Below are 27,304 nucleotides of genomic sequence, written 5' to 3'. Positions count from 1 at the left end.
CATTAACGCCCAGACAGCCCCAAGGTTTTCCTCTGCTTTCATCGCCGCCCAAAACATCAGGGCAGGTGAGGCACCATCTGACCCAGAGGAACTCACTTCCATGTTCAACACCTCCTGTCGCTCCATCCTCGACTCGATAGCCCCACTTACCCTGAAAAAGCCCAAACCCAGGGTCTCAGCTTGGCTCAACGACACCATCAGATCTCAGAGAAGAGCGTGGAGACAGGCGGAACGCAGGTGGAAAAAGGACAGGCTGACCATCTCACTCGAGATTTTGAGGGAAAAGCAGAGGACCTATCAGAAGGTGGTAAAGACTGAAAGGGCTAAGTACTTTGCCACTCTCATCTCCAACAACTCACACAACCCCAGAGTGTTATTCAGGACAATCAACACCGTTGTTCACCCCCCCCCTACCGTCATCCAGGATCCATCTCCGGAGTACGAGGAATTTTTATCCTTTTTTTCTGACAAAGTCACCAACATCAGAAAAAACATCCCGCACTCCACCAAGGACTTAGCCGTCACACTGGGATGTTCATCCACTTTCTCCAGCTTCTGTCCTTTCACTCTACCAACCCTCTCCAAGATGGCCGCTGCACTGAAGCCGGCCTCATCGTCTCTGGACCCCATCCCTACCCCCCTACTCAAAGAGGTGTTCGACACGATAGGGCCACACATCCTCTTAATAATCAATAGCTCGCTGGCCACTGGCATTGTTCCGCCCAGCCTCAAACAAGCAGTGGTCCAGCCTCTCCTTAAGAAACCCAACCTGGACCCCTCCAACCCCAGTAACTACAGACCTATTTCCAAGCTCCCAGTCGTGTCCAAGCTCCTGGAGGCAGCCAGCTGTGGCCCTACCTCCAACAGAACAACATCCTGGAGAAGTTTCAGTCTGGCTTCAGACCTGGCCTGGCACTTTTAAAGGTTTGGAACGACCTCCTCCTCATCGCAGACTCCAGGAAATGTGCTGCCCTGGTCCTCCTGGACCTCAGCGCAGCTTTTGACACTATAGACCACGCCATCCTCCTCGATCGCCTCCAGCTGGAGGTTGGCATCACCGACACCGCTTTGTCGTGGTTTAAGTCCTACCTCAGCAATAGAACCCACGCCGTCCACATAGCAGACAGCTCCTCCAGACAAGCCAACCTCACCTGTGGGGTCCCTCAGGGCTCCATCCTCGGTCCCATCTTGTTCTCCCTCTACATGCTCCCCCTATGTCTAATCCCTCAACGCTACAAGATCTCATTCCACTGCTATGCGGACGACACCCAGCTCTACCTGTCAATCAACACTGACGACCCCGCCGATCTGAAGCGCCTGATGGACTGCCTCCGCGATGTGAAGGAGTGGATGGCCCAGAGCTTCCTACAGCTGAATGAGAGCAAGGGGGAAATCCTCCTAATCGGCAACACCACCGCCATCACTCAGCTCAGCACCAACATGGGAAGCCTGTCCACCCTTGTCAGACCACATGTCAAGAACCTCGGTGTCATCTTTGACTCCGAGCTTAACCTTGACCGACAAGTGAGCTCCGTCGTGAAGGCATGTTTCTACCAACTACGCATCATAGCCAAGATCAAGTCCTTCCTCACCCCCAGCGACCTGAGGAGGGTCGTCCTCATGCTAATCTCATCTAGGCTTGACTACTGCAACTCACTCTATGCTGGACTTCCTGATAAGACCATCGACCGCCTGCAGCTAGTCCAAAATGCCGCTGCCAGGCTGGTGTCAGGCACCAAAATGAGGGACCACATCTCCCCTGTCCTCATCTCCCTTCACTGGCTCCCAGTGAAGAAGAGAGTGAAGTTCAAAATCTGCACCTTTGTTTTTAAAGCTCTCAACAGTCTCGCCCCACCCTACATCAAGGACCTCCTGGACCAGTCTACCTCCTCAAGGCCCAGACCCAGGCTCAGGTCCGACGCCCAACTCAGCCTGAGGGTCCCACGTACCAACCTCAAGAGAATGGGTGACCGTGCCTTTGCGGTGATAGCACCGACCCTGTGGAACGCGCTCCCTTCTGCCATCAAGTTTGCCCCCACTCTGGACTCCTTTAGAGCCAAGTTAAAAACCCACCTCTTCCTAAATGATATTCCCTAAGTCTACTCCCTATTTGTTGTGAATTGTATGCCTGAGATTTACGTTTAAGTCGTCTGTGTCTGATTGCTTTCTGTGTTCCTTGTCTTTGTCTTTATCTGTTCCTTTACCCGGGCTGCGCCCCGGGCCGATGTAAAAGTTGGATGGGGGCCTGGGGGCGCATTATAAATAAAATTAACATTAACATTAACACTGTACTGTATATGCTACAGCCTTACCTCAATGAGACTAACACACTGTACTGTATATGATACAGCCTTACCTCAATGAGGACCAACACACTGTACTGTATATGATACAGCCTTACCTCAATGAGGACTAACATACTGTACTGTATATGATACAGCCTTACCTCAATGAGGACTAACACACTGGCGAGGAAGATGAAGGTCATATTGAAGGCCAGGAGTTCAAGGAGTGACAACACCAGACAGCCTTTCTCACTGCATTCCTCCACAGCTATGGGGGAATGGTTAAGGAGCAACACGTTGCCAGAACATCTCATCAACATTGTATACAGTTTGGTATGCTGACCGCAGTGTTTCACAGTCTAAAAGAGAATGTGAAATAAAACTTTTTTTTTAAAAGATACATTTTCCGACCAAGCTCAATTTCATCTGAGTGAAGAGTCTTACAAAAAAGTCCACAAAAAGGCCCACCTGAAAGAAAAGAAAACCTCTTCAGCTTTGTCCTGGTGCATGTGCTGGATATACTATTATCCAAAGCATGCAGTTGGCAGTACCATTTCAATACTGTTTGTATACCAGTACATTATAGCTTGGGTCCAGAGTTCATCCCCACCAGGTCATGTGGTCAGGAAAGCCCCTGGACCTGGCTGTAGCTAAGCAACCATGATGTCAGATATGACATTCAAAATATGATGTCATAGCACTTACCAAGCCTATGGACACTCCTATGGCAAACACCAACATCCATCGCACAGCTTCATGCTTTTTGGCTTGCTAATATTAAAAGGAGAACCAATATCAGAATACCAGTAGTAGTCCACGTATAACTATATATTTTTGGGGCAAAACAGACTCAATGGATCAAGTCCCTCCACATACACTGCAAAAAGGCAGCTCTCAAAAACGAGAAAGAAATGCAATAAAATGGGGGAAATATTACTTCAAATAAGCAGAATTATGTGCCAACAGAACAGGAAGATTTCACATGCCAAGATTGTCATAAAACAAGTAAAAGACAAACTAGTGCAGTCAGACAAAAAACAAGCATATATTGCCTTGGTTTCAGATACTTTATCTTACTTAGATACGTTTTACAGTGTATGAAGAGGGTGAAAGGGGCAATGTGGGAAATCTGGAGTCTCCCCACCGCACTACTTACCTTATTGTTCATTCCCTCCAGGACTTCAACATATGGTTCATTGATGCACCTGTCATAATCCAGGCTCTGCCAAAACATATGGAGACAATTGGGGAAGACTTTGGTCAATTAAGCCTATATTTAATTAAGATAATATTTCTATCCGTCTTCTTTATCTGATAACCAGTCAGTTCTCATCTCTATATCAATCAGGCAATAGGTAGTCTAGAGGGATGGTCATTTGTTGTGATTGTGTGTGTGTGTGTGTGTGTGTGTGTGTGTGTGTGTGTGTGTGTGTGTGTGTGTGTGTGTGTGTGTGTGTGTGTGTTCATTTTCAAAAGTAACTTTACACCCTCAACTGATTTTCATTTGCTTTGATGTGATTTCCTCACCTCATAATCTTTCCTGGGAAGAATCTCATCCTCTTCATCTCGAGTTTCCCCAAGAATTGTCTGGAAAAAGTGACAAGTAGAAAGCTTGAACATGCATGTAGAATGAAACAATATAAGATCCACTGTGTTGATGTGAACTGCTGCTGACCTCACTACCTATCTTCCCCCATAGACTGAAGACCCATCTCTTCAGGCTACATCTTAACTGTCCCTCCTAAACACCTCCTCATCCTCACTAGCCCCCTGTAGAGCTTCTCTACTATACATCTTTTAAAAAAGCATTGTCCAGCATTGTTGCCTTTGGCCCCTGGTTTTGGCATAGGTTACTACACTACTAAAAAAGAATTAAGGGAACACTTAATCATCACAGTATAACACCAAGTCAATTAAACTTCTGGGATATCGATCTGTCCAGTTATTTGATTGTTAATCAATTTCACCTGCTTTGGTGGAAATAAAAAGTGACAACAGGTGGACAGGAGAGGCAACAGCAAGACAACGCCATAAAAAGGAAATGGTTTTGCAGGTGGTGGCCACAGACCATTTCTCTCTCCTTATCCTTCCTGACTGATTTTCCTCTAGTTTTGCATTTTGATAGTGCCCTTGTCACTACTGGTAGCATGAGGCGGGACCTGCAGCCCATTCAGGTTGCACAGGTAGTCCAGCTCCTCCAGGATGGCACATCCATACCTGCTGTCGCAAGAAGGTTTGCTGTGTCTCCCAGCACAGTCTCAGGAATGTGGAGGAGAAACCGGGAGACGGGCCATTACACGAGGAGAGCTGGACAGGGCCGTAGAAGGACAACAACCCAGCATGTGACAGACGTGAGAGTCTGGAGACGCCGTGGCCAGCGTTATGCTGCCTGCAACATCATCCAGCATGACTGGTTTGGTGTGTCAGAGATGGTCTGGGGAGACATCTTTGCAGTGTTCCCTTAATTTCTTTGAGCAGTGTATTTCTTATGATGACTGATGGATAGACGATTCACTTACTTAGACAAATGTATTTGCCGTACGTGGCTTTGGATAAAGGCTAAATACCAAACACGTCAATGTCAATTGATCAGGGAAACTGCAACTGCCTGAACCATGCCCAGATGAGACCATGGCATCTGTCCACATGCAGCCTGTGGAGGATAAGGACCAGATGAGACCACGGCATCTGTCCACATGCAGCCTATGGAGGATAAGGACCAGATGAGACCACGGCATCTGTCCACATGCAGCCTATGGAGGAGAAGGAGCTGAGTTTCTCCAAACCGTGACCTCACAAGGTTAAATTATTGATTTTGGAGATCAACTGTATATGTAGACCTACCAAATGTATCCCATATGGTCATGGGGGAAACTCTGCTTCACATAGGTCTAATAGTTTTATACTAGAATACATTTCAGCATTGTAGTCATCACTGGTATGGATTTATCATAGCTATCCATAGTAGGCTACATGTCACACAAAAAATAGCCTCCTGGCAAGAAAAAGAGCATGCTGGTTTCCCCATGAGTCATGCAATGTTGTGAGCAGCTTCACTTAGAAATCAAAAGCTCTCTCGTGACTCAGACTCTGAGTAGCCTTTCATGCACTTCCTCAAACAATGGGAGCTCCCATGTCAAAAAACACTCCTTCAGGGTTTTTCAGAGGCATCTGTGTCCATGTGCAGCATTCATACACTGAACTAATGTACAAGACAATGCACACTGTAGCCTCCTCATTCTCCCTACAGACTGTTAGTCTGCTCCATCAGACAGCAATGGACTTCGTAGCTTCGTAGGGTTTGACACACACTGCAAACCTACTTCCCCTTAAAACCATCTCTGACTATGCCTGGACCCCTGTCTACCAGTCTTTATTATCTATCAAATGCAATAGGCTATAGCCAGCTAGCAGATTTAGTTGGCTAACTAGCCAGCTGGTAGAGAGTGGACAGGGTAGCTAGCTAGTACTATCATACATACGACCTGCTCAGCTGCCTGGTTTGAATTGGCCTTGGTTCTAATAAACACACAAAAACAAATCTGAGGCAATTCTGCACGCCATGTTCACTCATCTCTCCTACCAGCTCCTCGGGCGTACGGGTCTCTCCATCCCTGCAGCAGCAATGACAACAGAAACAGTTCCCACCACAGCACGCCATGTTTCTATCTGTCACCTCCACATTGGCTGCGTTCGTCAACTCGCTCTGAGAGCGCCGGAGCGCACCCTGGGGGTCAACGTTATAGAGCCAGCAAGTAATTTGATTGGACAAGAGGCATTCCACGAGTGTTGATCAGATTTCCAGAGCGTGTTTACGAACGCAGCCCACGTTTAACCGTCCACAGTGTCATGTGACGAACAAAGATGGGACTGCGAGGGTCACCACGTCAAAGCTGCGCAACGTAACGGATATTCGTTGTTATTATTATAGACTCATTTTATAAGACGATGCCGATGCCGTTACTCATTTACAAGGAAAATGATGTGTGATATGCTTGAAATTCCTCGGGTTTTGTGATAGTAGATATACACATGATGAATACACATTCCCAGTGTACGCGGGCGTCCTAGGGCACCCGCACTGGTACTGCTGCGTCAATGTTGTGCAGCCGAGACCCCTCTAAAGTAGTGGGTTGTCCGATGGGTGTCCTCACACTAACACCCCCCCCCCCCCCCCCCCGTAAAGTAGTGGGTTGTCCTCACACTAACCCCCCCCCCCCCCCGTAAAGTAGTGGGTTGTCCTCACACTAACCCCCCCCCCGTAAAGTAGTGGGTTGTCCTCACACTAACCCGTGTTTGAATCTCCAGCATGCCAGGGGGGATATATGAGTAGATATATGAGTAGTGTGTCAGCTGCCTCACGTTGTATCAGTTGGCTCGTACATCGGAGGTGACCACACAGCTTGCGAGAATAGATCAACAACTCTCGAAAGACTTGAGAGAAAAAAAGGTAACATTGATCTGTTGACCTCCTCTGTGTTCAGTGGCAGTAATAATAATAACTAGTGTGGTTGTGGTTCCAAGTTGTGGTCGTAGTTTGCAGACTCGCTAGCTAACTTGGCTAGCTAACACCAGCAGCATGCTGGCTGCAAGTGGAATCTCACATGTTTTCATCGGGCAGGAACGCCCATTTTGTACAACAAAGAGATGGTGTTAAATACTTTCTCTCTCCGTTCCAATAATACATAGGTAGTACGTTTTCTTTGTACCTGCGTATGTCAACGTGTGTGTGTGCGTGACAGATAGACAGAACAAGACTGAGTCGGGATAGAAGTGAAGTGTGGAGAGTCCCTCCTGCTAGAGTTTGGGAGTAAACAACACTCTTTTTCCCTCTGTAGTGTCTGTGACTAGTGTCCATCCAGAATGGTGAACCAGGTCCAACAGAGGGTCGAAAGCGGCTGGAATGCAGCCTGCAAGAGCGACTCCAGCGGGGCGAGCAACAGCGGAGGGGAGAGCTCCAAGGAGAGCTCCCGCTGCTCCACGCCGGTGCTGGACCCGGACCGCACGGACAGGCTGCGGGACAAGATGCGCCGCCGTACGGAGTCTGGCGACCCCTGGTTCTCCCTCGAGTTTTTCCCTCCTCGGACTGCGAGTGGAGCCGTGAACCTCATCTCCAGGTCTGTGGCTATATAACTGCAACGTAGCTTTTTGTATAGGCTACCGATTCAGTAGTTTCTCTACTTTTGTGGTTCTTCTCCTAAGTCCCAACTCTTTCCTCGTTTGATGATTTCCCGCGTGTTTTAACTGGGACTGCTCAGCGATATGGACAACTGCCAATGGACCGAGAAACACAGTTCTGTTCGTCGACACTAGGCTACTAGCTCAAACAGTTGTGAAGGCACCAGCAAAGTGAGGTAACCGCATCTGTCCTCCTTCTCTTTGTTCTTGCTCAGATTTGACCGTATGGGCGCCGGAGGACCCCTGTTCATAGACGTCACCTGGCACCCCGCTGGGGACCCGGGCTCTGACAAGGAGACGTCCTCCATGATGATCGCCAGCACAGCGGTGAACTACTGCGGCCTGGAGAGCGTCCTTCATTTGACCTGCTGTAACCAGACCAAAGAGAAGATCAGCGGCTACCTGAGCAAGGCCAAGCACCTGGGCCTGAAGAACATCATGGCGCTACGAGGAGGTATGAGGGAACATATTGAACGGCTTTGTAACTGGCCAGGCTGGGGACAAGTCTAATAGGAGTTCGGGCACCACTCAGGAAATCTTCATTCAAAGTGGTTTTCAGCCCCAAGAGTAGGCTAAAGGTCAGAGAAAGTGGCCAAATATGAAAATAGTAGAGGTGGGACGCGATTAAAAAAAATAATCTAATTAATTAGAGGCTTTGTAATTAATGAATCGAAATTAATCGCATTTTAATCTCATATCAATATTTGACACGAGAAGCAACAGCAGCAAAATCCTGTTTATTTTAGCTACACAGATCACACAATGTACCTAACCTAATGTTTCATTAACCCACCCTCCCCTACCCACCCAAATATCCTTGGTCAAAATAATAAACAGACCCACAGTTTAACATAAAGTGCCATCTAGAATGGTAACAAAAAAAAACAGTACCCTTCACAGTAACAACAAACCCACTGGTCTCAGGATACCTCTAAGCCTACTACTTCTTCTGCTTCTTCTCTTTCAGCCAGTTGCTGAGACAAACTAGCCTGTTTACGTTTTCAGAGCTCAAGGCTGCCCTCTTTTTTTGCACTATGTTGCCTGCAAGGGAGAAAAGTCTCTCACAAGGCACAGAAGTGGCAGTGCTGGCCAAATACTAAAAATAAAATAAAGGATTAAAAAAGTTAATGTGTTATTTTTTCTGTAATGAATTAATCAAAATTAACGTGTTAAAGTCCCAGCCCTAGAAAATAGAGAAGTAAAAGGAAAAAAAGGAGCTTGGCAAAGAAATAATCCACTAATATGTTTTTCTTTTTCCTGATCTCTTCACAGATCCGATGGGAGCGGACTGGGAGGATGAGGAAGGGGGGTTCAACTACGCAACAGACCTGGTCAAACACATCCGCTGCGAGTTTGACGACTACTTTGACATCTGTGTTGCTGGTACGCTCTTAAGAAGTCATACATTCTTAGTCACAGTAGATTCATCATTGGCTCATGTGTTTTTTGTATATACTCCGTTAAGCAGTTGATTGCTTTAGCTATTGGACTCTTCACCGCCCAAAACCCATTAACTGCACAAAAATTGACCTGTGTCTTTCCCCCCCTCTGACCTACGTGTGGCAACATGTGTCTTTGTGTGTCTCACTGACATCTCATGGATGTTAGCCCACCACCTCAACCACAACCTTAACAAGACTGAGCTACTCTTCCTCCCTGGGAAAGCTTTTCCTCCTGACATCTCCATCACAGTTGAGAACTCTACTGTAACCTCCTCCCAGACAGCCAAGAACCTTGGAGTGATCCTGGACAACCGCCTATCCTGTGCAGAGAACATCGCAGCGACTGCACGCTCCTGCAGATTGCAGAAGGATACGTCCATTCCTTACCAGAGAAGCAGCTCAACTCTTGGTCCAGTCACTGGTCATCTCCCACCATCACTGGTCATCTCCGGCCTCCGCCATCAGACCTCTGCAGCTCATCCAGAAAGCTGCAGCCGAGCTTCCCACGGTTGTCAGAACTGCAGAATCACTCCTCATCTTCCGTCGGAGACTAAAACCCATCTCTTCAGGCTACACCTTAATTGCTCCTCCTGACACATCTACTATCCCCCTGCACTGTGTTTCGAGAGACACCTGCCCCCCCTATACTGTTTCTCCTGAGACATCTACTACCCCCTTGCACTGTTTCTCCAGTGTCTATTAAAAGAAAAGAAAATTCCTTGTTATAGCACGACGACTGCCAATTACTTTGCCTGCTACAACTGGATAGATGATTTGACACTTACTTAGCCAAATGTATTGATCATAAGTCGCTTTGGAATAAGGCGTCTGCTAAATGCCAAAAATGTAAGTGTGTGTGTGTGTTTAAAGCCCTCTCCTTTCATGTGCCCTCTCTCTTGTATTGGACAGGTTACCCTACTGGCCACCCAGAGGCTGAAAGCTACAATGACGACCTGAAACATCTGAAGGAGAAAGTCGACGCCGGGGCAGACTTCATCATCACCCAGCTCTTCTTCAGAGCCGACACCTTCCTCAAGTTCGTCCGGGACTGCAGGGCCATAGGTATCACGTGCCCCATTCTGCCAGGAATCTTCCCTATCCAGGTGTGGGTTGTACCTTTTTGACACATTCTGAGAATGGCACATTCTTCTTTTCTGATAACCAATTACAACAATGTAACAATCACCCAGCATGCCTTGTTCTTTTCAATACAAGAGTCTCCCACAAGGGGCAGACTCCATTCTATTCTTAGTTCTAGCCAATTCAGGAGTCACTCTGAACCCACAGACCTTGTACTGAACGTGGCTCTGACCAGATGAAGAAGTGCACTAAACGGAGACACTCCAGATGGTTCAGAGGGTGTGTGATTTGGAACGAACCTGTTGTGTTGTTACCAGGGTTACCAGTCTCTAAGGCAGCTGGTGAAACTGTCCAAGCTGGAGGTGCCGGAGGAGATCATGCAGGTCATCGAGCCCATCAAGGAGAACGACGCGGCCATCCGCAACTACGGCATCGAGCAGGCGGTGGACATGTGCCGCGTGCTGCTAGAGAGCGGCGAGGTGCCCGGCCTCCACTTCTACACGCTGAACCGGGAGGTGGCCACCATGGCCGTGCTGCGCCGGCTGGGTCTGTGGATTGAGGACCCCAGGTCAGTTCCCACTCGTGTGTTGTTAAGAGCCATGGGCTTTTACTGGTCAGGGAGAGCCATGGGCTTTTACTGGCCAGGGAGAGCCATGGGCTTTTACTGGCCAGGGAGAGCCATGGGCTTTTACTGGCCAGGGAGAGCCATGGGCTTTTACTGGCCAGGGAGAGCCATGGGCTTTTACTGGCCAGGGAGAGCCATGGGCTTTTACTGGCCAGGGAGAGCCATTGGGTCAAAAACTTGGAAAAAGCTAACTGGGAACTGACATTCTTTGACACAATTCTTTTTCTTCTTTGGACTCTGCACTCCAAAATTGTGTTTATTATGTTATGGTATTTGTGTACATTGTCGGTTTCACCCTTCAAAAAACACATCACACTTATTACACACAGTTCCCTTATACATTATATATACATATTATTATACATAGTTCCCCTATTTTATGGCACCAAGATAATTGGCAGGTGTTTCTGGTGAATCAGGTGTGTTCCGTCACATAATTTGTGCAGGCATAAGAGAGCTGTCTAGTCTTGTTCTAGGCTTTGCATTTGCCTTTGCAGCCTTTGCTATTGGTGTCTGTCAACATGAGGACCAAAGAGGTGTCACTGAGAGCCAGTATACTGAAAGATCTGGAGAATTGTTTTTACTGTAGGCTTACCAAAATCCATATTATGGAACATTGTTAAAAACAGAACGAAAGCACTGGTTAGCTCAGCAATCTCAAACAGGAAGACCTTTATAGTGGATGTCCTCAGAATTCACACATCTCCAACCAACTGTCCAACATATCAGGAACACTCTCCAGGGAGTAGGCTTGAATGTTTCAGAGACTACCATCTGTAGAAGACTTCACCTGTTGAACTACAGAGGCTATACTGCAACTAGGGATGTCCCGATCCCACTTTTTCACTACCGATACCGATACCGATACCTGGGCTTCGGGTATCGGCGATACCGATACCGATCCGATATTTGTATAAATTTTTTGACCCCTGATTTTTTTTTTTTTATTATTATTATTTTTCATAACACCAGGGGAGCCACCGCTCCTAAATTTCGTTGTTTGGTACCTGTACTGTAGCAATGACAATAAAGACCATTCATTCATTCATTCATTCAAATACCTCCCCAGTATATAGTCCACACCAACAACAGTTAAATTAAAGACTGCCAGCCTTTATTAAAGCAACAAAAATAGTACTCTGCAGTACTCAGTGACCAGTACTCAGTAACTGGTTTAAAGTTAAAACTATTTAAACAGCAGCATTCAGCATTGTAGAAAAAATAGTTATGTCTGATAAGTCTTTTTTCAAGTGTAGCCAACTAACAGTAAAAACAAAATGGCTGTAAAACACAAGTTAAATATAACTTCCCAAATAAATATGTAAAGTATTCCAAATAAATAAGAATAACAGCTGCTTTGACAATTGTAAACAAAACAACAACAAAAAACAACAACAACAACAACACGCACACACGTTTCTTATGTGCCGTTTCTTTGTAACAAAGCTCTTGAACATTGTTCACTCAAGCATGAGGGAGAGATTCTTCTTCAGGAAGATTAGCTTTTCAGCATTCTGTGCAGTCAACCTGTTCCTTCTGTCATCAATAATAATTGAGGCTGTGCTAAAGAGCCTCTCACTCTCTACACTTGTACAAGGAGCACAGAGAAATTTAGCTGCTGTGGCTGCCAGGGAGGGCAGTCGAGGTTGGTTGACTTTCCAGAAAAGCAAGGGATTGTCTGACCGTGGAATAGGTGCCTCACTGAGGTAGGTATGCACTTGAACTTGTACGCTTGTGGTTATCCCAGGATCAGGTAGGCCTACTGTGCGTTCCTCCAGGATTTCATCAAAGATGTTGGCAAGGCTGCTGCTGCTGGTACTGGTGCCTGTCGCCTCCAACCGTGGAGTCTTGTCTGCTGGCTCAGAGGCTGTAGTTCCCTCCTCCAACACTTCCTCCATCTTCCCTACCTCTGCCATTAGTGCTGTCTTTGCAAGCCTCACACTGTCTGCATTTGTGAAGTACCTGTATAATAAAATAGCTAATATTAGTCAAATAATTTCCGTAATCAAGTTACTTGTCACACACACACACACACACACACAGACACACAGACACACACACAGACACACACACACACACACACACACACAACGTTGAATCAGATTAGGCTAAATAAAGTTAACAGAAATTCCCTTACCTGTCTTTGTACCGTGGATCAAGCAGGGTTGCAACCGAGTATAACGGTTCAGACTCCAAGTTGTCAAAACGCCTGTTGAGTGCGTCGAGGAGGGTGCTTTTCATCGTTTTAATCCCCTGGTCAGTGTCGTTTTCCCGACTGAGGACACGTCTCAGGACACACACGATGGGGATGACATCAGCTAGTGATGCCGATGAGGCACTCACCTAGGGGTGGGACGATTAGAAAATGTCATGAACAATAGCGCGAGACAAGTTCTGTGAGGATATTCGCGCGCGCTCATGTGAGGAATTGCAATTATATTACAGTAACAGTCGCTAACTTGACTGCAAAAGTAATGTAGACTAGGCTGAAAAAATAGCGCCAGACATTTGTTAAACACAGTTTATTCATAACATACGATTATGACGATTATTCAAATAATTAAAATTCTCCACGATAAAGTTATCGCGGCTGTTTTTATCGCGATTAATGATAAAAACGATAATCGTCCCATCCCTACACTCACCTCTCTTGTCATCTCCTCGAAAGGGGCCAACACCGTGACAGTCCGCTCCAACAGCCCCCACTGGTTTGCTGTTAGCGTCGCTGGCAGGTCATGTTCAGCCACATACGCCGAGAGTGACCGTTTCTGCGCGATGAGGCTTTCAATCATGTAGTGGGTGCTGTTCCACCGAGTCTGAACGTCCTGCTGCAGACGCTTAGGCGGCATATGAAGTTCTAGTTGTATGTCCTGCAGCCGTGAATATGCCAAAGGCGAGTGCTTGAAATGGCCTACCATTTTCCGCCCGTTAGCCAGTGCGTCACTCACGCTGCGCTGCGACAACAGTCCCTCATGCACAATAAGCTGCATAGTGTGCGCAAAGCATCCCAGACTCGCCACTCCAAGTTGGTCCATGCCCTTCTTCATATTTTTAGCATTGTCTCTTAAAACGACATGGACTTTGCTTTTGTTAATTTTCCATTCGAGCAGCATCTCCTCCATGGCTGCCTTAATGGAATCCCCAGTGTGTGAGCCACGGAACTCACGGGCATGCAGCACCGCTTTCTTGAAAGTAAAATCAGAGTCTATCCAGTGTGCTGTGAGACTCAACAACGACATTGGACACACGTCTGAGCTCCAAATGTCCGTTGTGAAGCTAATAGCATCGACATTCTCCAATAGTTTGGCGAGGAACTCACACACTTCATTGTGCATTTTCGGGATGGCATTTTCGGTTATATAATGCCGACTGGGCAAAGTATAACGCGGCTCTAGGTGTTCAATTAAACTCCGAAACCCCACATTCTCTACCACCGAAAGTGGTTGGTCGTCGAGCACAATAAACCGAACCAATTTCTCCGTTATTGCTTTTGCAATTTTGCTGTCTGGGGGGAGTTTCTCTCGCCTCTGCATTGACTGTAGCAATGTCTGCTGTTTCAGGGGCTTTTTCTTTGTAGCAGACGCTTGCAGGTAGGCCTGGTGCTGTTCCACATGGTGTTTTTTTAAATGTTTAATTACATTAGTGGTGTTATACCGATTAGCATCGCTGCCGCCCCTCGAAACTGTTATTTTGCAAATCTTGCATTCCGCTGATGGACTTTTTTCGTCTTTAAGACTGAAGTATTCCCACAATGCTGACATGACTCTCACAAAGCTACTAGCCAACTGTCATGCACGTGACCACTGGCGACTACTGTTGTCGTCACTTGAGCGACACGCCGGAACGGGCACGCGGATCGGGCACGCGGATCGGAGCCTTTTTTTTTTCTGGTCCGATCTCCGATCCAGCATTCAGGACCAATATCGGGTCGATATCCGATCTCAGTATCGGATCGGGACATCCCTAACTGCAACCACTAGTAAAAACCTGGATGGCCAGGTTAGAGTTTGCTAAAAAGTCTGTAGAGTTCTGGAAAAAGGTCTGGTGCACAGTTAAGACAACTATTATCATGAGTGATTGCAAGAGGAAAGTTTGGAGAAAAAGGAACTAAGAACTAAGATCCACAGCATACCATCTCATCTGTGAAATATGGTGGAGAGGGTGCTGTGGTTTGGGCATGTATTGCTGCCTCTAGAACTGGCTAACCTGTCTGGCTAAATTGATGATGTAACAGCTGACAGCAGCAGCAGAATGTATTCTGAAGTGTACAGAAACATCTTGTCTGCTCGAGTACCCGCAAATGCCTCCAAATTCATTGGATGGCCCTTCATCATAATGCCATAGCAACCAGGGAGTTTTTCAGGGCAAAAACACCGAAAAATAAGCAACAGCTGAAAAATGGCTGCAGTACAGGCCTGGGCCAGAGCACCACCAGGGAAGATACCCAGCGTCTGATGGGGTCAGTGGATCCCAGACTTCAGGCAGTTATTGCATGCAAATGATATGGGACCAAATGCTAAACATGAGTGCTTCATTTGGATACAATACTAATTTGTCCCAATACTTTTAGTGCCATGAAATAGTTTACACATAGTCGCCCTATGTTGTCATATCTAAATGGCGAAATCTATATGTAAATACCCTCGAATAAAAGCTCAGGATATATTATTAACCTCATAGTAATTGTTTGATTTCAAATCCAAATTATAGAGCCAAAAGAAGAGAATGCTTCACTGTTCCAATAATTATGGAGGGCACTGTATTGAACCATTCACAGCTGTAGTAAAAGTAGCCCTATGCTTGGAGTTGCCGAATGCTGTACTGTAGTTTAAGTCTCTTTGGATAAAGGCGTCTGCTAAATGCCAAAAATGTAAATTTTTGGGCCCGTTAGTTGTTGTCTCCTCTGAGCCATTTCCACTGCTGACTGGGGGCAGGGGGGGTGTCTATTTGTTGCTAGACGGCCACTCCCATGGGCAGTGAGCGCACACCCAAAACGCAAAGTGGAGGACGTGCGGCCCATCTTCTGGGCCTCCCGGCCTAAGAGCTACATCTACAGAACCCAGGACTGGGATGACTTCCCTAACGGCAGATGGTAAAGCACCTACCCATAACCCTGCATAGAGAAGCTTCTAGATGGTTACATTCATTTGGCTACATTTCTACATTGAAAATTGAGTTAAAATTCAGCTTTGGCAGCAACGGTCAATGTCCAAAGTAAACATGCATCATCTCAGTCGCTAGACAATGTCCCCAGACTGATCCACCCTCTACATCATCTCAGGGGCAACTCCTCCTCCCCGGCCTTTGGCGAGCTGAACGACTACTATCTGTTCTACCTCAAGAGTAAGTCGTCCAAAGACGCTTTGCTGCGGATGTGGGGTGAGGAGCTGACGAGCGAAGCCAGCGTCTACGAGGTTTTTAGCAGCTACATCACGGCCCAGCCCAACAATGCTGGACACAAGGTGACACACACACACACACCATGCGTGTTCTGCTTCTCCTATTAAAACACTACTGGTATGATCTTTTTAAATGGTGATTTATGACCTTTAGATCCTGAAAGCTAAAGTTTACTATTACCGCCCAACCCTATTGTTTACTTATATCAACTACATTCAGAGCCCAAAAACATTAGACAGTGCTTGGAAGGAGTGTCAGTAGCATTGCTACTTTATGATGCCACTTGCTAACAGCTACAGTGAGGGAAATAATTATTTGATCCCCTGCCGATTCTGTAAGTTGACAAAAGAATGAACGGTCTATAATTTTAAAGGTAGGTTTATTTTAACAGTGAGACACAGAATATTAAAAAAAAGAAAAATCCAGAAAAACACATTATATAAAAGTTAGAAATGTATTTGTATTTGATCCCCTACCAACCAGAAAGAATTCTGGTACAGTATTTGCAGATTAGTCCTCTCGCTTTAAGAAAGTACTCCTAATCTCAACTCGTTACCTTTATAAAAGACACCTGTCCACAGAATCAAAGACACCTGTCCACAGAATCAATCAGATTCCAACCTCTCCATCATGAGCAAGACCAAAGAGCTGTCTAAGGACGTCAGGGACAAGATTCTAGACCTGCACAAGGCCGGAATGGGCTACAAGACCATCAGCAAGCAGCTTGGTGAGAAGGAGACAACTGTTGATGCGATTATTCGAAGACAAAATAACCATCAATCGCCCTCAGTCTGGGGCTCCATGTAAGATCTCGCCTTGTGGGGGATCGGTGATCATGAGAAAGGTGAGGGATCAGCCCAGAACTACACAGGAGGAGCTTGTTAATGATCTCAAGGCAGCTCTGACCACAGTCACCAAGATGACTCTTGGTAACACACTACCACGTAATGGATTGAGATCCTGCAGAGCCCGCAAGGTCCCCCTGCTCAAGAAAGCACATGTACAGGCCATCTGAATTTAAGCAATAAACACCTGAATGATTCAGAGAAGGCTTGGGAGAAAGTGCTGTGGTCAGATGAGACCAAAATCGAGCTCTTTGGCATCAACTCGTCTCGCCTTGTTTGGAGGAAGAGAAATGCTGACTATGACCCCAAGAACACCATCCCCACTGTCAAGCACGGAGGTGGAAACATTATGCTTTGCGGCTGTTTCTCTGCTAAGGGTACAGGACGACTTCACGGCATCGCGGGGACTATGGAAGGGGCCATGTACTGTGAAATCTTGGGCGAGAACCTCCTTCCCACCGCCAGGACACTGAAAATGGGCTGTGGATGGGTCTTCCAGCACGACAATGACCAAAACATACGGCCAATGCAACAAAGGAGTGGCTGAAGGAGAAGCACTTTAAGGTCATGGAGTGGCCTAGCCAGTCTCCGGACTGTAATCCTATAGAAAATCTGTGGAGGGAGCTGAAGCTTCGAGTTGCCAAGCGACAGCCTTGAAACCATAACGATTTGGAGAGGATCTGCAAAGAGAAGTGGACCAAAATCCCTCCTAAGATGTTCGCAAACCCGGTGACTACAAGAAACATCTGACTTCTGTGCTGGCCAACAAGAGTTTCTCCACCAAGTCATGTTTTGCTAGGGGATCAAATACTTATTTCCTTCGATCAAATGCGAATCAATTTATAACTTTTATATAATGTATTTTTCTGGATTTTTTTGGTTGGTATTCTGTCTCTTACTGTTAACATAAACCTACCATTAAAATTATAGACCGTTCATTTCTTTGTCAGTGGGCAAACCTAAAAATAGGCAGGATAATAATTATTTCCCTCACTGTACATAATGATGCCACTTGCTAACAGCTACATAATGATGCCACTCTATTCCTGTTGTAAAGCACTTTGAGCTGCATTTCTTGTATGAAAGGTGCTATATAAATAATATAATATATAAATTGACTTACTTGCTTACACTTGCTAACAGCTACATCATAATGATGCCACTTGCTAACGGCTACATAATGATGCCACTTGCTAACGGCTACATAATGATGCCACTTGCTAACGGCTCCACCCTGTTATATTTTCCCCCCGGCCTGTCCCTCCCCCCAGGTGATGTGTTTGCCCTGGAACGACGAGCCGCTGGCCCCGGAGACAAACCTGTTGAAGGACGAGCTGGACAAGGTGAACCGGCGGGGTGTCCTCACCATCAACTCCCAGCCCAGTATCAACGGCAAGCCCTCCTCTGACCCCATTGTGGGCTGGGGACCCCCAGAGGGCTACGTCTTCCAGAAGGTAGGAGACCCTGTGTCTGGGTGACCCTGACCTGTGTCTTTTACACAGATGATAGCATTTAGTAGCATTTAGCAGGTTTGTGTGGTAATCTGGGGAGGTTGGATAGTAATGGTTGGTTGCAACACCCTACATGAGCTATTTTATGATGTTCAAGGATAGAGGTGATTAAATCTGTGGTTTTAATTGGGAACTGTTGTTGACCGTTCAACTGTTGCTACTCCACCAGGCCTATCTTGAATTTTTCACCTCAAGCGAAAATGTAACGGCTCTTCTCAAAGTGCTGAAAAAGTACGAGCCTCGCGTCAACTACCACATCGTCAACGTTCATGTGAGTATTCCTAAAATTGAAAGCGTCTCTGAAAGACAACCAATTTAAAAACAAGCAGTAACAATTGATTAGTTGTTGTGCATGGAGTGAAAGACGCTTTCTTGACGGTGGATGTTCTGGATGCGCAGGGTCAGAACACTACCAACGCCCATGACATGCAGCCCAACGCTGTCACGTGGGGCATCTTCCCTGGCAGGGAGATCGTCCAGCCCACTGTGGTGGATCCGGTCAGCTTCATGTACTGGAAGGTAAGTTCCCTAATAGTGGTGATTTAAGTTAATGCTTTGAAACACCGCAGAATAGTTTTAATGGTTTTGGGGAATTGGATGGAGTGGACGGCCGGACTGGATTTTGGTTGACTGTTCCCTCAGCAAGACAAACCGCTTGAACTTTCCAAATCAATACACTCAGCTCTTTTTATTGAAGGATTTAAGTCCCACATAACGGTCACAGTGAATCCTTCTCAAAACCATATTTGGGGGAAGTGAAGAAGAAGCACCAGAGCTGTAAAGATAAACATGTGGAAAGCCCCTACAGTCTCCCTTCCTTTCTAACGTGTGTTCATTGTTGTGCAGGACGAGGCTTTTGCCCTGTGGATTGAGCAGTGGGCCAAGCTGTACGAAGACGAATCCCCCTCGCGCATGATCATCAAGTACATCCACGACAATTACTACCTGGTCAACCTAGTGGACAACGACTTTCCCCTGGAGAACTGCCTGTGGCAGGTGATCGACGACATGTTTGAGCTCCTGGACGCTCCCCAAGAGCAAGTCACACAGCATGGCTCAGAGCAAGTCCCAGAGCCTGTCACACAGCAAGTCCCAGAGCCTGTCACACAGCAAGTCCCAGAGCCTGTCACACAGCAAGTCCCAGAGCCGGTCACACAGCAAGTCCCAGAGCCTGTCACACAGCAAGTCCCAGAGCCTGTCACACAGCAAGTCCCAGAGCCTGTCACACAGCAAGTCCCAGAGCCTGTCACACAGCAAGTCCCAGAGCCTGTCACACAGCAAGTCCCAGAGCCGGTCACACAGCAAGTCCCAGAGCCTGTCACACAGCAAGTCCCAGAGCTTGTCACACAGCAAGTCCCAGAGCCTTAGCCTTCATTTTAGCTCTTTTTATTATTGTTGTTACTCCAATGCTGCTATTGAGAGCGTTGAACTCTGACTTGTACACCGTGAAGTGTGTGTGTGTGTGTGTGTGTGTGTGTAATATTTTTAAAATACTTTTTCATATAACTTTTTTTGTGATTTTCGTTGAACAATGAATGGAGCAAAATGTGACATGAAACTAACAAACCAACCTAAAGAAAAACCACAGGTTTAGACATTGTTACCATATGAAACTCTTGCTACCTTGATGATGGCTCTTCATTAAGAAACACATATGCAAATTAAAGTGATGATAAATGGGGGGGGGGGGTGGTATGTACTTTTAAACAATTTGTTATGTTTGGTGTTATAGGAACCTGTTTACACTAGAGATGCACAGATACCACTTTTTCCGACCAAATATAAGTACTTACATTTGGGTACTTGCCGATAGCGAGTACCGATATGAGTACTTAATAATACCGTTATAGCTCTAACAATGACTTTGAAAACATTGTCTTATTTTCATCAGTTGTTCCTCACTTTCTGACTAACAAATTAAATATGTGACAGGGTCGGGTGTTTTGGTCCCCAAACCGGCATGGATTTTTATTATGAAAAGTGCAGATTGTAAGCTTTCAAATTAAGTGTCATACATGAAAATTGTTTTATTTGAATGTTGGTACACCTCAAACTAGTGTTGTTCCGATACCATTTTTTGATCCCGATACCGATACCTGACCGTGCAGTACTTGCCGATACCGAGTACCGATCCGATACCACGGCGTTTGAAAAAACAAAACCAAAAAACATGTTTTTTGAGCCGCATACTCACCTCGATGTAAAATTATTGCTAACACTTAGTCTGGCACTGCTCAAAACCTTTGTAAAACAGGAAAAAATACCAACAGAGAGTGAATACTATAGAACTTTTTTTTATTGTCTACCTGGTATGGTGACAAGAAAATCAACCCCTTATAAAACCTGAAATGTGGCTCTCACAGATGCCAATCAGTGCAATATCCATTTAAGATATAAAACAGTCGTAGTAGTAGTGCAACAGCAAGTGAACATTTACAAACAAAATAACTTTAGTACTTAAAAAAAAAAAAAAAAATCGTTTTTTTTTTTGTTAGTACTCGCCGATACCGATACCAGCATTTTTGTGCGTATCGGTGGCCATGCCGATACTAGTATCGGTATCGGAACAACACTACCTCAAACCAAATAACGGAGAAAAACAGACGTGTCTGCTACCATCACGTTGATAGCTCGCTAGTAGCTAACAAAAAACATGTAACTGTCTAACTGCCTGTTTATCACATGCAATGAACATGCTAAAACATGCTAAAAAACAACTAGATGCTAAAAACACGTAACTAGATGGTCACACAGTCCTAAAACGTTTTACCAGACCCTGTCACATATACAGAATTTAGCAGAGCATAGTTTGCAGTCTGCTCTACTTTTGTCATCATCTTCTTATCCTAAAATATCTCCAAACTGCTGACATTGCTCCTCTGCCTACTGCTACGAGAGGTTACGTTACGTTGCCATAAAGTGGTATCGGGAGAAGATGCATCAGAATACTTTTACGAGTATGAGCTCATGAGCACCGTATCGGGTACAAGTACTGGTATCGGTATCAGTGCATCCCTAGTTTACACTGTGCACATTTTGAATGGAGACGTGCGTAAACATTGCGTGAGGCTGAACTATCTTTTTAAACCAAAGTTGAAATAGAGCAATACAGGGAAATGTCCCATGATGCATCAGGGTTAGCAGAACTCAGACAGCATCAGTGTGTGACTACCGTTGTTACAGTATGGATGGAGCTGCTGTTAGTGGGTTTGTTTCCTGTGAGGCCTTGAAGGGTAGCTTGCATGAACCCACATATCATCATACTACACAATAAAATAAAGCACTAAGACAAGACACTACGCTGAATGGAAACAATTTATATTTTTATGATATCATTGACAATTATACAGCCCAGAGCAATACTGGAGTTGGAATTAGAAAATATACTTTTCTTTTGGGGATTCTATATGAAATACACATTTTTATACCAATAATAGGCTACATGACTGTTTGTTGAGTTATGAGGTACAGCTTCTAATCCTTGCTAGCAGTGATCAGAAACCTCAATACTTCTTAGTTCCTACTCTTTGTTTTCACTTTTACATGTATTTGTTTGTATTTATTACTATTTTGCAAAGTGGTGGTTTTCTAAAGCTCAATAAAAATACACTCTCCCACTTTCAGTTGTGACTTGCATGTTATTGTTTTGATGTTAACATACTTGGCTGTCTAACATGTAATTGACAATATTTGAACTATGATGAGTGGATACAAAGTCCATAAGAAATTTCCACTCCACACACATTTGGGATTTTCCCCTTCGGACCAAGCTTATGACAGGAAGGGATGGGGTGATATCTTCATCAACAGAGGGAGCAAGTCCAATTCTATCCTACACGTTGGAACTCTTATCTTCCTAAGCTGTTGACATATACACTGTCAAATGAATTGGCTTGATTCCAAACATTACACCACATACACCTCTTCCAGATCGACCTATTGGGCATAGTGCTCTCATGTGCACACAACCTTGATAGACAAGCATGACAGAATCAAAACACTGACATGGTGTGGTCAGTGTGACCCTCCACAGACAAAACAAATAGCCTAGTAACGAAGCAAGGCAGCAATAAACAACAAATGTGAGTTAAAGGTGAAACGTTGAAAATGTTGTGGATAAAAATGCAATGAATAGAGCTTACATCACAAGAAGAATGTGTTCCATGTATGACTATGTGAAGGTTTTGCAACATTCCACCCTCTGGAGAAGGCCCCTGGTGTCTTGTCCATGCGAATGAGGAGGGAGAGTCCCTGGTGTTAATGAGGAGGGAGAGTCCCTGGTGTTAATGAGGAGGTCCCTGGTGTTAATGAGGAGGTCCCTGGTGTTAATGAGGAGGGAGAGTCCCTGGTGTTAATGAGGAGGTCCCTGGTGTTAATAAGGAGGGAGAGTCCCTGGTGTTAATGAGGAGGTCCCTGGTGTTAATGAGGAGGTCCCTGGTGTGAATGAGGAGGTCCCTGGTGTTAATGAGGAGGTCCCTGGTGTGAATGAGGAGGTCCCTGGTGTTAATGAGGAGGTCCCTGGTGTTAATGACGAGGTCCCTGGTGTTAATGAGGAGGCCATCCTCCTGCCAGGGATGTGAATGAGGAGGTCCCTGGTGTGAATGAGGAGGTCCCTGGTGTTAATGACCAGGTCCCTGGTGTTAATGACCAGGTCCCTGGTGTTAATGAGGAGGCCATCCTCCTGCCAGGGATGTGAATGAGGAGGTCCCTGGTGAGTCCCTGGTGTCCATGTGAGTGATGAAGGAGAGTCCCTGTGTCTAGTCCTCCTGTGGAAAACCGTTCTCTGAAGAACTCTCTGGAGTAGGATGCTGTTTTGTTTTTTATTGAGTTTCTGTTTATTTTTATTGAGTTTCTGTTTATTATGTACAAATAATCAAAAGTATAAAACAACAATGTACAGGAAAAACAAAGAATAATAACAAAACAGTCATGGTTACACGTTTCTATTTTAAACAAGGGTGTATAATGATCCAGTATCTTGAAATTGATATATCAATAATTTTCCACTGTGTCTTAAATCACCCATTTCTTCCATTTCTGCTGATAAGCTGATATGTCATTTTTTCCCATATTCTAAATCCCTCTTATAATTCCTAACCATTGTTCTATGGTAGGTGACTAATTCTTATACCAATTTCTTGTTATCATCTTTTTGCTTGTGATCAACAATATCTTTATTAAATATCTATCCGCATCAATGACACAATCATTTATATTTCCGAGATACATATATAATATATGTATATGAATATGTATTCTATATATAATAGCCATGCATACCTTAGGTATTGTATGTCCCAGAATATCTTTAATTGTAATATGTACAGATGTACACACAATGAGTATAATTTATGACATTCCCCAAAAATGTGTGTGGTTTGCTTCTCTATTCCCATGTAGAGTAGGACGCTGTTGGGTGAACTGTGCTGGACGAGGGTTAGGGTGACAAGGCAGTGTGCCAATATTACATGTTGAAACCTGAGACAGGCAAGGCTGAGCAGGCCAGGGTCACGTGATAGTGGTCGACTACTCTCTACAGATACAGTGTGAACCCACATATCATCATACTGCACAATACAATAAAACACTAAGACACCACGCCGAATGGAAACAATTTATATTTTTATGATATCATTGTCAATGATAAAGCCCAGAGCAACACTGGAGTTTGAATTAATTGGTACTGGCAGTTGGTAAAGGTTAAAGGTTAAAAGTGCTTTCTAGGTTCAATATCAAGTGAAGGCTGCTGCATGTGTTGACGACTCCTTTTGAGGGACCATCTGGTGTCCCAGCCACTAGCGTGTCTTTTACGGGACCACTCTATGAGTGTTATGGAATCCCTCTCATCTTTGGCCCCTGAGGTTAAGATTAATAATGCTAAAACATTATTGCAGGTGTTATGACCAGTGAATGACTGTCTTCCTTCCACTAACAGAGTGTACGGGTGGAACAGAACCATCGGGGGAAGAGTGATTGTGTTCACATGTTATTCTAGGTTTGATACAAAACACAAACATGTAAATTGACAACATTTAGGATCACTGGGTTGGGCATGACATACAAGCACTGTTGCTCACTCTAACCCTAAAACTTCATAATTGAGTTGATACATAATGCATTTTATATCTCTGAGCTACACTCATTCTAATGGTTTTAACTGTGTGTGTGTGTGTGTGTGTGTGTGTGTGTGTGTGTGTGTGTGTGTGTGTGTGTGTGTGCGTGCGTGCGTGCGTGCGTGCGTGCGTGCGTGCGTGCGTGTGTGCGTGCGTGCGTGCGTGCGTGTGTCTGAGTGTGTGTGTGTGTGTGTGTGTGTGTGTGTGTGTGTACACGTGCATGCATGTGGCTGCTTTGATGTCTTTATGGCACTGGACTGGTGATGCTGCCAAAAGGTAAGATAAGATAAGGTAAGATAAGAAAGCAGGCAAGATAAGATAAGGTAAGATGCCAAAAGCTTGAACAAATGTAATAATCAACTGTAAATGTAAAACCTTCTTGGTAATCTAATACAACCCAGCTGTTACAGACTAACATGCCTTCATCTCTTCCTCTGTCTCCCTTCAATTCTTCCTCTGTCTCTCTTCAACTCTTCCTGTCTCTCTTCATCTCTTCCTCTGTCTCTCTTCATCTCTTCCTCTGTCTCTCTTCATCTCTTCCTCTGTCTCTCTTCATCTCTTCCTCTGTCTCTCTTCATCTCTTCCTGTCTCCCGTCAACTCTTCCTCTGTCTCTCTACATCTCTTCCTCTGTCTCTCTACATCTCTTCTTCTGTCTCTCTACATCTCTTCCTGTCTCCCTTCAACTCTTCCTGTCTCTCTTCTTCTCTTCCTCTGTCTTTCTTCTTCTCTTCCTCTGTCTCCCTTCAACTCTTCCTCTGTCTCCCTTCATCTCTTCCTGTCTCCCTTCATCTCTTCCTCTGTCTCTCTTCATCTCTTCCTGTCTCCCGTCAACTCTTCCTCTGTCTCTCTTCATCTCTTCCTCTGTCTCTCTTCATCTCTTCCTCTGTCTCTCTTCATCTCTTCCTCTGGCTCTCTTCATCTCTTCCTCTGTCTCCCTTCATCTCTTCCTCTGTCTCCCTTCATCTCTTCCTCTGTCTCTCTTCATCTCTTCCTCTGTCTCCCTTCATCTCTTCCTCTGTCTCTCTTCATCTCTTCCTGTCTCCCGTCAACTCTTCCTCTGTCTCTCTACATCTCTTCCTCTGTCTCTCTACATCTCTTCTTCTGTCTCTCTACATCTCTTCCTGTCTCCCTTCAACTCTTCCTGTCTCTCTTCTTCTCTTCCTCTGTCTTTCTTCTTCTCTTCCTCTGTCTCCCTTCAACTCTTCCTCTGTCTCCCTTCATCTCTTCCTCTGTCTCTCTTCATCTCTTCCTCTGTCTCTCTTCATCTCTTCCTCTGTCTCTCTTCATCTCTTCCTCTGTCTCCCGTCAACTCTTCCTCTGTCTCTCTTCATCTCTTCCTGTCTCTCTACATCTCTTCCTCTGTCTCTCTACATCTCTTCTTCTGTCTCTCTACATCTCTTCCTCTGTCTCCCTTCAACTCTTCCTGTCTCTCTTCTTCTCTTCCTCTGTCTTTCTTCTTCTCTTCCTCTGTCTCTCTACATCTCTTCTTCTGTCTCTCTTCATCTCTTCCTCTGTCTCTCTACATCTCTTCTTCTGTCTCCCTTCAACTCTTCCTCTGTCTCTCTTCATCTCTTCCTCTGTCTCTCTTCATCTCTTCCTCTGTCTCTCTACATCTCTTCTTCTGTCTCTCTACATCTCTTCCTCTGTCTCTCTACATCTCTTCTTCTGTCTCTCTACATCTCTTCCTGTCTCCCTTCAACTCTTCCTGTCTCTCTTCTTCTCTTCCTCTGTCCCTCTTCATCTCTTCCTCTGTCTCCCTTCAACTCTTCCTCTGTCTCTCTTCATCTCTTCCTCTGTCTCCCTTCAACTCTTCCTCTGTCTCCCTTCAACTCTTCCTCTGTCTCCCTTCACAGAGAAGGCCCAGAAGAGACTGTTTTTCCTGAGGCGGCTCAGAAAATTCCACCTACCAAAGACCACGCTGGTGAACTTCTACACGGCCATCATTGAGTCCATCGTCACCTCCGCCATCATCATCTGGTTCCCCGCTGCAGCGGCCAAGGACAAGGCCAAGCTGCAGCGGGTGATACGCTCGGCGGAGAGGGTGATTGGCTGCCCTTTGCCCCCCCTTGAGGCCCTGTTTAAAAGTAGGGCTTTGGGGAGGGCCAGGAAGATCATGGCTGACCCCGCACACCTAGGACACGGTCTCTTCACCCCGCTCCCCTCAGGCAGGAGGGTGCGGTCCCTAAAAACTGTGAAGGCCCGACATGCACACAGCTTTTTCCCCACAGCCATCCGGCTCCTAAATGCCGCTGGGCCCCCCCCCCCCCCCTGACCTGACCCCTATCTATCTACCCTCCCTCCACCCCCACCCAGAGAGCTTTGGACTGTCTGGATATGAACACTTGAACACTTGGGGCCTTATTATGCACTTCTTAACTTGCCGTCTTAAGTCTTAATTAAGACGCACCGCCAGGTTAAGACCTACTGCCACCCTTATTATGCACTTCATACGCGCTACTGCTATTATGCCGGTGTCGATAGGCGCCCACACATAAGACGTAATACTCCCGTGCATATATTACTCATTGTGGGAGTGTTCATATGTTAATGAAGTGCACTAGGCGCCCCTGCTATTATGCGATCTGACTTTGCTCCTAGCGCTAAGAAGTGGTTTGAAAAGTTCTTAAGTTTAGACTTCATGCACGTTTTGAAATGTGGGCACACATGAACACGCACGTGGCTCCACGGCAAGACGTCAATTACGGTCACAGTATAAATGCTTTATTTCAGAAGGGAGGGGCAGAGAAGCGCGCTGACCTCCTTCTTAGGACTTCCATAATAGCATAGTGCTAATGACTCAACGCAGCCGGTTCTTAAAGGGAAT

The 27,304-nt window shown here is 45.6% G+C and overlaps 2 protein-coding genes across 3 annotated transcripts in view; one reads left to right on the top strand and one right to left on the bottom strand.

Moving 5' to 3' along the window:
- Positions 1–5,953, bottom strand: part of clcn6 (chloride channel 6) — a gene marked incomplete at its 3' end in the record, with an annotated part of 32,883 nt that extends 26,930 nt beyond the window's left edge. Inside the window, exons 1-6 of one of the 2 annotated variants that reach the window (XM_080533840.1) lie at positions 5,869–5,953; positions 3,813–3,872; positions 3,442–3,507; positions 2,991–3,056; positions 2,687–2,753; positions 2,447–2,553 (exon numbers count right to left, since the gene is read on the bottom strand). In XM_080533840.1, the coding sequence (XP_080389966.1) occupies positions 2,447–2,553; positions 2,687–2,753; positions 2,991–3,056; positions 3,442–3,507; positions 3,813–3,872; positions 5,869–5,946 (444 nt within the window). In that variant the 5' untranslated portion in view covers positions 5,947–5,953. The remainder of the gene's footprint in view (positions 1–2,446; positions 2,554–2,686; positions 2,754–2,990; positions 3,057–3,441; positions 3,508–3,812; positions 3,873–5,868) is intronic. The other variant, XM_080533841.1, reaches the window with a different exon arrangement.
- A 668-nt stretch (positions 5,954–6,621) lies between these two features.
- Positions 6,622–19,734, top strand: mthfr (methylenetetrahydrofolate reductase (NAD(P)H); the record flags this gene model as incomplete). The annotated part of the gene is made up of 12 exons (XM_080534360.1): positions 6,622–6,735; positions 7,124–7,402; positions 7,679–7,917; positions 8,736–8,846; positions 9,815–10,008; positions 10,303–10,553; positions 15,568–15,702; positions 15,892–16,072; positions 18,127–18,309; positions 18,536–18,637; positions 18,766–18,885; positions 19,213–19,734. Exons 2-12 carry the CDS (start codon positions 7,149–7,151, stop codon positions 19,732–19,734), a joined length of 2,292 nt encoding a protein of 763 aa, XP_080390486.1. The 5' UTR covers positions 6,622–6,735; positions 7,124–7,148.
- Positions 19,735–27,304: the final 7,570 nt, after the last annotated feature.

Source organism: Nansenia antarctica (genome assembly GCF_963989245.1).
Source record: "Nansenia antarctica genome assembly, chromosome: 6".
NCBI classification, from domain to species: Eukaryota; Metazoa; Chordata; class Actinopteri; order Argentiniformes; family Microstomatidae; genus Nansenia; species Nansenia antarctica.
Note: the sequence above shows the minus strand (reverse complement) of the source record. Positions and strands in the feature narration are given on the sequence as shown.